Source organism: Heterodontus francisci, chromosome 37 (assembly GCF_036365525.1).
Source record: "Heterodontus francisci isolate sHetFra1 chromosome 37, sHetFra1.hap1, whole genome shotgun sequence".
Classification (NCBI taxonomy): Eukaryota; Metazoa; Chordata; class Chondrichthyes; order Heterodontiformes; family Heterodontidae; genus Heterodontus; species Heterodontus francisci.
The window spans coordinates 33,093,349-33,105,878 of NC_090407.1; the positions used below are offsets into that span (position 1 = coordinate 33,093,349).

The 12,530-nt window shown below is 43.1% G+C and overlaps 1 protein-coding gene across 1 annotated transcript in view; it reads left to right on the forward strand.

Moving 5' to 3' along the window:
* The window catches only part of mtor (mechanistic target of rapamycin kinase), a 432,694-nt gene that overhangs the window by 40,788 nt on the left and 379,376 nt on the right, over nucleotides 1-12,530 (forward strand). Inside the window, 2 exon segments of the mRNA XM_068017001.1 lie at nucleotides 4,562-4,837; nucleotides 9,418-9,541. Of these exon segments, the coding sequence (XP_067873102.1) occupies nucleotides 4,562-4,837; nucleotides 9,418-9,541 (400 nt within the window).

Here is a 12,530-nt window from a genome sequence, read left to right on the forward strand (position 1 = left end):
GTTGAAACACAGTGTGTTACTCACCAGAAATTCCAGTATGTGAGTGATTCAAACCATACTGGCAAATCCTGGCTTCTCTAAGTTATTTTGGCAATATCAGAAATCTAAAGTTGCAATACTGTTCTGTAATGTATGCCACATGGATAGTGTTTACAGTCCTCTGGCTAATTTAGCGTTGTCGTACAACTGAACATATAAAATGGAATCATGAGTTGAGAAAATGACAATTGTTAAATAGCACCTAGCGATGATTGCTCTTTTATTTCATGACTTCAACAGCAATTACATTTCATCTTATGTTTAACAATATTATGGTTTTGCTAGTTCATAAGGTTACAAAACAAATAGATGAGTAAGGCCAGACAGTCCATTTAAAATGTTCCTTCGAGAAGAATTTTCATTTCTGCTTATCTTCCCCCAATCAAAGCATATATTGGACTTGATCTTGACTCACCCTCCCCCATGACAGGTGGGGGAAGTATTAAAGAATTTAAATGCAAGAATATGACTCCAAACCATGCCCCCACTGCCATTTTTATGGCAAGGGATATTGGGATGTCCCACTGTGGAGTGGTGGGACACTTGATCAAAGTATATAAATCGAGCTCTCAATTCATTGCTGCTTGCTGAGCTGGTTTACTAGGGTTTGAAAAACCCGACAGCGAAAGGAGGAAAGAGCTAAGTACCTCGTCCAGCAGAGCTGCCCCCAGGCTCTTCAGTGAAGCCTTCAGCCTTTTTAAAAATTCATTCAGGGATGTGGGCGTCGCTGGCTAGGCCAGCATTTATTGCCCATCCCTAATTGCCCTTGTGAAGGTGCTGGTGAGCTGCCTTCTTGAACTGCTGCAGTCTGTTTAGCGTAGGTATACCCACAGTGCTGTTAGGAAGGGAGTTCCAGGATTTTGACCCAGCGACAGTGAAGGAACGGCGATATAGTTCCAAGTCAAGATGGTATGTGACTTGGAGGGGAACTTGCAGGTGGTGGTGTTCCCATGCATTTGCTGCCCTTGTCCTTCTAGTTGGGAGAGGTCACGGGTTTGGAAGGTGTTGTCTAAGGAGCCTTGGTGCGTTGCTGCAGTGCATCTTGTAGATGGTACACACTGCTGCCACTGTGCGTCGGTGGTGGAGCGAGTGAATGTTTGTAGATGGGGTGCTAGTCAAGTGGGCTGCTTTGTCCGGGATGGTGTCGAGCTTCTTGAGTGTTGTTGGAGCTGCACCCATCCAGGCAAGTGGAGAGTATTCCATCACACTCCTGACTTGTGCCTTGTAGATGGTGGACAGGCTTTGGGGAGTCAGGAGGTGAGTTACTCACCTCAGGATTCCGAGCCTCTGACCTGCTCTTGTAGCCACGGTATTTATATGGCTACTCCAGTTCAGTTTCTGGTCAATGGTAGCCCCTAGGATGTTGATAGTGGGGGATTCAGTGATGGTAATGCTGTTGAATGTCAAGGGGAGATGGTTAGATTCTCTCTTGTTGGAGATGGTCATTGCCTGGCACTTGTGTGGCGCGAATGTTACTTGCCACTTATCAGCCCAAGCCTGGATATTGTCCAGGTCTTGCTGCATTTCTACACGGACTGCTTCAGTATCTGAGGAGTCACGAATGGTGCTGAACATTGTGCAATCATCAGCGAACATCCCAACTTCTGACCTTATGATTGAAGGTAGGTCATTGATGAAGCAGCTGAAGATGGTTGGGCCTAGGACACTACCCTGAGAAACTCTTGCAGTGATGTCCTGGAGCTGAGATGATTGACCTCCAACAACCACAACCATCTTCCTTTGCGCTAAGTATGACTCCAGCCAGTGGAGGGTTTCCCCCCCTGATTCCTATTGACCTCAGTTTTGTTAGGGCTCCTTGGTGCCATACTCGGTCAAATGCTGCCTTGATGTCAAGGGCAGTCACTCTCACCTCACCTCTTGAGTTCAGCCCTTTTGTCCATGTTTGAACCAAGGCTGTAATGAGGTCAGGAGCTGAGTGGCCCTGGCGGAACCCAAACTGAGCGTCACTGAGCAGGTTATTGCGAAGCAAGTGCTGCTTGATGGCACTGTTGATGAGACCTTCCATCACTTTACTGATGATTGAGAGTAGGCTGATGGGGCGGTAATTGGCCGGGTTGGATTTGTCCTTTTTGTGTACAGGACATACCTGGGCAATTTTCCACATTGCAGGGTAGATGCCAGTGTTGCAGCTGTACTGGAGCAGGTTGGCTAGGGGCGCGGCAAGTCCTGGAGCACAGGTCTTCAGTACTATTGCCGGAATATTGTCAGGGCCTATAGCTTTTGCAGTATCTAGTGCCTTCAGTCGTTTCTTGATATCAAGTGGAGTGAATCGAATTGGCTGAAGTCTGGCATCTGTGATGCTGGGGACTTCAGGAGGATGCCGAGATGGATCATCAACTCGGCACTTCTGGCTGAAGATTGTTGCAGATGCTTCTGCCTTACCTTTTGCACTGATGTGCTGGGTTCCCCCATCATTGAGAATGGGGATATTTGTGGAGCCACCTCCTCCAGTTAGTTGTTTAATTGTCCACCACCATTCACGGCTGGATGTGGCAGGACTGCAGAGCTTAGATCTGATCCGTTGGTTATGGGATCGCTTAGCTCTGTCTATCGCATGCTGCTTACGCAGTTTGGCTCGCAGATAGTCCTGTGTTGTAGCTTCACCAGGTTGACGTCTCATTTTGAGGTATGCCTGGTGCTGCTCCTGGCATGCCCTCTTGCACTCTTCATTGAACCAGGGTTGGTCTCCTGGCTTGATGGTAATGGTAGAGTGGGGGGTATGCCGGGCCTTGAGATTACAGATTGTGGTTGAGTACAATTCTGCTGCTGCTGATGGCCCACAGCGCCTCATTGATGCCCAGTTTTGCATTGCTAGATCTGTTCGAAATCTATCCCATTTGGCACGGTGATAGTGCCACACAACACGATGGACGGTATCCTCAATGTGAAAGCGGGACTTTGTCTCCACAAGGACTGTGCGGTGGTCACTCCTATCAATACTGTCATGGACAGAAGCATCTGCGGCAGGCAGATTGGTGAGGACGAGGCCAAGTATGTTTTTCCCTCTTGTTGGTTCCCTCACCACCTGCCGCAGACCCAGTCTAGCAGCTATGTCCTTTAGGACTCGGCCAGCTCGGTCAGTAGTGGTGCTACCGAGCCACTCTTGGTGATGGACATTGAAGTCCCCCACCCAGAGTACATTTTGTGCCCTTGCCACCCTCAGTACTTCCTCCAAGTGGTGTTCAATATGGAGAAGTACTGAGTCATCGGCTGAGGGATGACTTGCCTTGCCCATGTTTGACCTGATGCCATGAGACTTCATGGGGTCCAGAGTCGACGTTGAGGACTCCCAGGGCAACTCCCTCCCTATTGCATACCACCGTGCCACCACCTCTGGTGGGTCTGTCCTGCCGGTGGGACAGGACATACCCGGGGATGGTGATGGCAGTGTCTGGGACATTGTCTGTAAAGTGTGATTTTGTGAGTATGACTATGTCAGGCTGTTGCCTGACTCGTCTGTGGGACAGCTCTCCCAACTTTGGCACAAGCCCCCAGATGTTAGTAAGGAGGACTTTGCAGGGTCGACAGGGCTGGGTTTGCTGTTGTCGTTTCCGATGCCTAGGTCGATGCCGGGTGGTCCGTCTGGTTTCATTCCTTTTCATTGACTTTGTAGCGGTTAGATACAACTGAGTGGCTAGCTAGGTCATTTCAGAGGGCATTTAAGAGTCAACCACATTGCTGTGGCTCTGGAGTCACATGTAGGCCAGACCAGATAAGGACAGCAGATTTCCTTCCCTAAAGGGCATTAGTGAACCAGATCGGTTTTTACAACAATCGACAATGGTTTCATGGCCATCATTAGACTAGCTTTTAATTCCAGATTTATTAATTAAATTCAAATTCCACCTTCTGCTGTGGTGGGATTCGAGCCCATGTCCCCAGAGAAATACCCTGAGTTTCTGGGTTACTAGTCCAGTGATAATACCACTACGCCACTGCCTTCCGCAGGCCTGACCGCAGCCTCTTTTTCATCCCCGCTCCCCCCACCGTCGATTTCCGGTCTTCCGTCAGCCCTCCTAATTCTGGGCCCTTTTGACCTCACGATTGCCGGGAACTGCCCCCAAGGGTCTCTCCATCTTCCCGAAATACCAGGCATTGTCTCTTAAGTGCTGCCAGATTTTCTTCCTCCACAACTGTAGCCAGAAATCCATCAGGCATGTGTTTACAGTTGGTATATCTTCCTGTGGATTGCAACTACATTTTTAAAAAAGATTTGTAAACACTCGAATTAGCATAACAAAATAAAAAGCATTTATCAAGTATTGATTAATCATACACAGTATTTAAATATATTTCACAGACACAGTGAACTCGGGCTGAAATGTTCTCTATAATACTCGGGGGAAGCTGGAACTGAAAATAGCTTGTTTTCATATTGATATTGTTGAAGTAATTCTTGCCTGTTGTCTAGAGTATTGGTACAACAGTTTGTGTAGAATTTCTTCTTTGCATCTATAGTTCTTTTGTGAACACATTTTTGATTTTAATTTTTTTCGTATAGCGCTTACGTGAAGAGATGGAGGACATCACCCAGCAGCAATTAGTACATGATAAGTACTGCAAGGAGTTAATGGGATTTGGTGCCAAACCCCGTCATATTACATCCTTCACAAGTTTCCAGTCTGCACAGCCCCAACAATCAAATGCTCTTCTTGGACTTCTTGGATACAATACACCACAGGGCATTATGGTATTTGGAACCACCCCTGCTCCATCCAAACCAACTTTGGTGGAAAGCCGATACTGCCGTGAGCATATGGAAGTGCGATTTGAACAGGTAGCAATGCCTTGCTTGATACTTGCTCTTGTCATAATGTCTTTTGGCTATGTAATTGAGATTGCATACGTGTAAATCAGTTATATATGAAACATACAGGCAGCATTGTATGTCCCTTTACCATATGGTAGAATCAAGCTGCCATTTCGCAGTCTTAACGGCACTTTTGTTATTTTTCCCCAACACTTGGTTGAAAAGATAGAAATTTCACTGTTGTTAGCTAGTGGAGTTCTTAATCATAGAATCTAACAGCTCAGAAGGAGGTCATTTGGCATATTGTGCCAGTGCCGACTTTGAGAGGGCTATCTAATTAGTTCCATTGCTCTGCTGTTTCCCCATAAATGTTTCCTTTTCAAATATTTTTGGGTATAATGGCCTGTTTCTGTGCTGTATATTCTATTTATTGAATTTCCTTTTGAAAGTTGCTATTCAGTCTGCTTCCACCACCCTTCCAGGCAATGCGTTCCAAATAATAAAATTTAACAGTGCATTCTCTTTCAAATGCATCAACTTATTGTATAATTTTTTAAAAAACTCAGACACCAGATCTTTTGTTTAAAAAAAAATAATTTTTCAATTTAAGTGAAAGGTATGGATTTGTGAATTATGGGAAATTAGATACATAGTAAGACAGATTCTGGCAGATTTGTGTAATAGGTAACCTTGACACTGGATACTGCAACTCTTCCTTTTATTATACCTCATGCTGTCTGATTGTAGAACAGCATTCAGATTACCCCTGGAAAAGTCTGGGCATAGTGAAAGATTGGCCTGGATTTTGCAGTCAGCAGCGAAAGAAGGGGGCTCGCCACTGACCTTGAAGAAAGATGCACCGTGAGATCTAGTGATCTCTTTGGCGAGAACTTCTAACTCCCTCAATGTGCAGTTGATTGTCGCGTTCTCACAGCCAGCCAACCAGGAAATGAAATGCACTTGTAATTAAATCCCTTCTTAATTTTACACAGAGTGAAATAAAAATTAGGACATACTCAGGGTGGGGGTGAAGGTAGAAGCTGCAATATCATGAACAAACTTTAAAAAACTGAAAGTTTAAAAAAAAAATCTAGAGATTATTTAATTTATTTGGGGCCAGATAGGTCATTCAGAGTTCTTACTCAGATCACCATTAAAAACCCAGTTACACCTCATTGAGCTAGGCTTAACTTTTTATGGCGTTTCTAACAATGGCAGGAGAGTGGAAAAGGGGAAGTTCTCTCCAGGTCAATTAATTTTGCTGTTTGCTGGATTTTGGAGACATCCACAGCAAAGTTTGTCAGAAAGCAGCGAATAACAGACCAATACTTCAGGATTTCAGTGTTAATCTGCAGTCAGATTCAGAGGGGTAAAGACGGCAAATACTGACAGTTCACGATTGAAAAAACTGCAAATTTGGCGGTGGTGTAGAAAAGATGGCAAACTAAACTGAAGCATAGTATAATGGCGAACATGAAAGGCACAAGATAATTTTACTGTTGGGGTGGGTGGGGGAACGCATTTGCTAGCACCTCTAGCTATGAATTAGGAAAAATTGCCTCAAAATTGTGAAAAATTTGAAAAACATTCAAGATGATCTCTAAAGGCAGATAAATAAAAGCAAAATACTGCAGATGCTGGAAATCTGAAATAAAAACAAGAAATGCTGGAAATACTCAGTAGGTCTGGCAGCATCTGTGGAGAGAGAAGCAGAGTTAACGTTTCAGGTCAGTGAACTTTCATCAGAACTGGCAAAGGTTCGAAAAGAATTAAGATTTAAGCAAGTGAAGGGGAGGCGGGTGGGGTAGAGAACAAAGGGGAAGGTGTTTGATAGGACAGGAGCGATTAAATAACAAAGCTATTCTAGGACAAAGACAAAGAGTGTGTTGATGTGGTGAAAGACAAAGCATTAGTCCAGAGAGAGTGTTAATAGCAGAATAATGAACAGCTCTGACTACATGAAAAGCAGGCCCATGGTTAAAAAATAAAATATTAAAAAAAAGGCCAGTCATGCTTTGAAGTTATTGAACTTAGTGTTTAGTCTGCAAGGCTGTAGAGTGCCTAATCGAAAGATCAGGTGCTGCTCCTCGAGTTTGCGTTCAGGTTCGCTGGAACACTGGAGCAGGCCAAAGACAGAAATGGGTGACCATTTTGCGGAACACCTCCGCTCAGTCCAAAAGTATGACCCCGAGCTTCCGGTTGCTTACCATTTCAACACTCCCCCCTGCTCTCACGCTAACATTGTTAGATTAATAACATCATTGTGCTTTACATCATATAACATTCCTGATTTTTTCTTTTAGTTGTTTTTTCCTATTTACCATGAGCAACACCACTAGTGATCCACGGTAAAAAGTTATTTCATCATCCTGCAGCTTGCAGGTTTGCTACGACACTTGCTAATTGTGGTTGGTCATGTGTTAACATGAGACATTCCTTTCAGTGTTAATGTTACGACCAAGGCGGGAGTAATGCACTGTTAATTGAGTCCCACTACTCTGCTGGTCATCGCATATTAGCAAAGTTTCCCACCTACAGGAAAATAGCCAAATTAAACACTCTATTTGTCCCCCAGAATAAAGTGCACCAAACCAGGTTTCTTTAAACAACAAAGAAATTAACTATTAATAAACTAAACCTTAAACAATGAGATAAATCTATATATGAAAAGATGTATAACTCCTTATTCTTCCTAACCCACATACACATGCATTCAAAAACCAGTTAACCAGGGAAAAAGACTTTCCTCTTTACAACTATTTCCTAGGAATAATAAAATAACTGGGGGTAACGGTCTGGTAGGATATTTCTGGTGCGGTGAGGTGTCCCAGAGTCGAATATTCGGATGCCACTCAAAGTCCCTCCAGGCAAGGTTGGCGAATAGTCTGTGATGGGTAGGTGTTAAACAAACAAAGAACAGTACAGCACAGGAACAAGCCATTCGGCCCTCCAAGCCTGCGCCGATCTTGATGCCTGCCGAAACTAACACCTTCTGCACTTCCGGGGCCCATATCCCTCTATTCCCTTCCTATTCATATATTTGTCAAGATGTCTCTTAAACGTCGCTATCGTATCTGTTTCCACCACCTCCCCTGGCAGCAAGTTCTAGGCACTCACCACCCTCTGTGTAAAAAAACTTGCTTCGCACATACCCTCTAAACTTTGCCCCTCGCACCTTAAACCTATGTCCCCTAGTAACTGACTCTTCCACCCTGGGAAAAAGCTTCTGACTATCCACTCTGTCCATGCCGCTCATAACTTTGTAAACCTCCTATCATGTCGCCCCTCCACCTCCGTCGTTCCAGTGAAAACAATCCGAGTTTTTCCAACCTCTCCTCATAGCTAATGCCCTCCAGACCCGGCAACATCCTGGTAAACCTCCTCTGTACCCTCTCCAAAGCCTCCACGTCCTTCTGGTAGTGTGGCAACCAGAATTGCACGCAATATTCTAAGTGTGGCCTAACTAAGGTTCTGTACAGCTGCAACATGACTTGCCAATTTTTATACTCTATGCCCCGACCGATGAAGGCAAGCATGCCGTATGTTCAAGGCACTTTGTCTGCAGCAGGCATCACAGATCTTTCAGCAAAGGGTGTAGTAACAGGTCTACTTGGGTTTTGAAATAGCAGTCTAGCAATAGAAGCTTTCTTGAACTTGCAGGATCTCCCAGAACATAAGAAGCAAGAGGAATCATTCCTAAGGCAGAGATTTTCTGGAGACTGGAGGCAATAGGAATTTGCTACTTTTAAAAATGCAGGGCTTCCTCTCAGCAAAGGAGCCTTTCTCCACAGAGAGCAGCAACTCTTCTTTTTCTGGGTCTTTCACTCTCCAGGGTTCTTTTTCTCTCTCCAGGCAGATCACAGCCACCACCGCAAATGTAGAATTTCTTTTTCCAAGAGAGGCAAATTTTTTTTTCAGAGATTGGTCTCTTCTCAGGTCTGCAAACACAGGTCCCAGCCAGCTCATTGCTAGCTGCTTCCAGCTCCCTGGTCTTTTTCAGACAACAAAACTGAAACTAAAACCCTAACAATAAATCACGTGACAGTCATAATCTTCCTGTCATTTCACTGTTGAGCTGCTTGGAGACAGATGCCTTGCATCTGCACTCAGTTCAAACACCAAGTTTCAGTATTAAGTATTCACAGAAAAGCCTTTTTCTCAGTCTTTAAAAGCGCACAGAATTCTTAGCTTTCAAATAAAGAAAAACAAAGCTCTTGTGACTGCTAACACGAGACATTCTTTTCATTGAGTCAAGCAGAATCATCCCTTGTTCCAATTCTCTTCCTTCTCACCTTGATGTAACATAATTGCAGAGGTCAAAGCAGAAGTCCAATCACCAGACTCAACTAGTCTGTGGTGGGCTTCTTTCAGATACTAAAGGCACTGAATTGTACTGTTAATGACACTGCACACAATCCCCCTCATTTACTTCTAAAGACTGAGGATGGAATCTAATCTAGGAAAAGAAGAATAAGAGTTCCCTTCAATAATGACTATTGGATCCTTTGTTTTGCTTCGATTTCCATCTGACCCAACGTTTGGCAAGAGGTGGTATTGAAATCTAGGCCTAGTGCATGATTTTTAAATGTTTATTGATCTTTGCACAGGTGACTCGTTGGGTCCTGAAGTATCGCAGTAGTAAGAATCCACTGATACAAATGGCAATCTTAAACCTGATTCCTCGTCTTGCTGCTTTCCAGCCCCATTTATTCACAGGTGAGCCAACAAAAGGTATGCCATTTACAGATGCAATTATATACAGTATTTTACATATCACTGGCAAGTGATTAATTGTATGTATGTATATATATATATATATATAATAAAAAAGTGCTGGAAATATGCAAGTTAGCCTTTGAAAGAGAAAGACAGGTTAGCTTTTTGGGTTAGACAGAACTTCATGCGCATCTAGACACATGCTTTCTGATATAACAATTGCCCATTACTGATCTACAAGTTGTATAATTCAGTTTAACTTTGGCAAAAGCTATTGGTGTTGATTCCATCCAATTCTTGACTCTTCATCTGAATGAGGTAATCTTTGGCATTTGATTGTCAGTTTGTCAAGAATAGTAACTTCAATACCAACTAGCATTTCTGTAGCACATAGTAAAAGGTACTGCTCAAGAGTGTTGACAAACAAAATTTAACACTGAGCCACAGAATGAAATATTAGGGCAGGTGAAAACAGCTTGATCAAAGAGAGAGGTTTTAAAAGTGCACCTAAAAGGTGGGGAAAGAGAGAGAGAGACAAGCGGAAAGATTTAGGGAGGGGAGTCCAGAGCTTAGGGCCTAGGCACCTAATGGCAGAGATGCCAATGTTGATATGTTTGTACCTTTTATCATAACAAGAAATAAGGGCAGGAGTAGGCCACACTGCCCATGGGGCCTGTTCCACCATTTAATAAGATGGTGGCTAATGTTCCCTCTAAGCTGTGCGGGTGTGCGGCCGCCTAGCAACCAGGAATGTGCCACACAGGGAACAAATAGGCTGCACACAAGCAATGGTCCCTATATGATGCATACATGCTCGGCTGCGCATTAGTCTTAAAGGGACTTTGCAGTGCAACAAACAGGCCGCGCACAGCAAACATAAGTTAGAGGGAAAGTTGATCATGGCTGATCCTTGACCTTAATTCCACTTTTTGGCCTGATGCCCTTAGAGTCCAAAAATCTGTCACACTCAGCCTTGGATGTACCCGATATCTGACCATCCACAGCCCAATGGGCTACAGAATTCCAACGATTCACAATCCTCTGAGTGAAGAAATTTGTCCTCCTCTCAGTCCAAAATGGTCATCTCCTTACTTGGAGTCTATGGCTCCTATACAAGACTTTCGAGCCAGGGGAAATGGCTTTTCAGAATCTTACATGTTTCAATAAGATCATCGTTCATTCTTCCAAATGCGAGGGAGTATAGGCCCATTCTATTCAATCTCTCATCATAGGAGAATCCTGTCATTCCAAGAATCAATCTAGTGAACCCTCATTGCACCCCCTCTAAGGAAGTATATCCTTCCTTAGCTGCAGAGATGAAAACTGTACACAGTACTCCAGGTCCTGTACAATTGCAGCAAAACTTCCTTGTTTTTGTAATTCAACCCCCTTGCAATAGAGGCCAACATAACATTTGTCTTTCTAATTGCCTGCTGTTACACCTGCATGTTAACTTTCTGTGTTTCATTTACAAGGACACTCAAATGCCTCTGAACACTAACAGTTAGTAGTTTTTCCCTACTTAAAAAAAAAAATTCCGCTTTTCTAATATTCCTACCAAAGTGAATAATCTCACATTTCCCCACATTATATTCGGTCTGCCACATTCTTGGCTGCCCACTTAACCAGTTATATTAAAATAAAAGCAAAATACTGCGGATGCTGGAAATCTGAAACAAAAACAAGAAATGCTGGAACCACTCAGCAGGTCTGGCAGCATCTGTGAAAAGAGAAGCAGAGTTAACGTTTCGGGTCAGTGACCCTTCTTCGGAACCAGTTATATTCCTTTGCTGTGACCTCCTCACAGCTTACTTGCCCAGCTAGTTTTGTATCATCCGCAAACTTGGATACATTACACTTTGTCTCTTCATCTAAATTATTAATATAGATGGTAAATAGCTGAGGCCTCAGCACTGATCCTTGCAGCATTCTATGAGTAACAGCCTGCCAACCTGAAAATGACCCATTTATTCCTACTCTCTCTTTTTTAATCCTTTAACCAATCATCTATCCATTCTAATATATTGCCTTCAATGCCATGAGCCCTTTTCTTGTGCGATCTTTTGTGTGGCACTTTATCAAGTACCTTTTAGAAAATCTAAATATATTACATATAGTGGTTTCCTTTTGTCTACCCTGCTAGTTACATCCTCAAAAATTCTAATGGATTTGTGAAACTCAATTTCCCTTTCATAAAACTATGTCTGCCTAACCATCTTATAATTTTCTATGTGCCACTTCCTTAATAATGGATTCCAGAATTTTCCTGATGACTGATGTCAGGCTAACTGACCTTTAGTTCCGTTTTCTCTCTCCTTCCTTTCTATCCTTTTTTATATCCTCTCAATGTAGCACACTGACTTTTATATTTGTGATATTTATATGGCTGTTACAATTTTGTTTGGTTTCATTTTTATTTCTGTCATTCATACCCTGTTAGAATTGGGAAGGTAATGTGAATCCTTCTATCATTTATTTTTATTATGATGTACTTACCTCCAGCATATCATGAGCTCATAAATCAATGCTAAATAATTTACCAGGTGGTAAGAATTTGAAATGAATCGTTGTCTGCTCTTCTAAAATATTAAAATTCTGTGTGTTGGAGATATTCCAAAATTATGAGGTGTTTTGATAGAATAGATAGAGAAAAACTGTTTCCACTGGCAGGTGTGTCAGTAATCCGAGGGTACAGATTTAAAATAATTGACAGAGAAAGCAAGGGGGAGATGTTCTTGCCTGAAAGGGTGGTGGAAACAAATTCAGTAGTAATTTCCAAGAGGGAATTGGATCTCCAATTAAAAAGGAAATATTTGCAGGGCTGTAGGGAAAGAGCAGTGTTGTGGGCACAATTAATAGCTCTTTCAGATATCCTGCACTAGCACGATGGGCCAGATGACTTCCTTCTGTCCATCACTAGGTGGGAAGATGTAGAAGCTAGAATGCAAGGTATCCATAGCTCCTTAAATAGTGAGCAGTTCTTTTCTGTTATGTAGGGGACGTG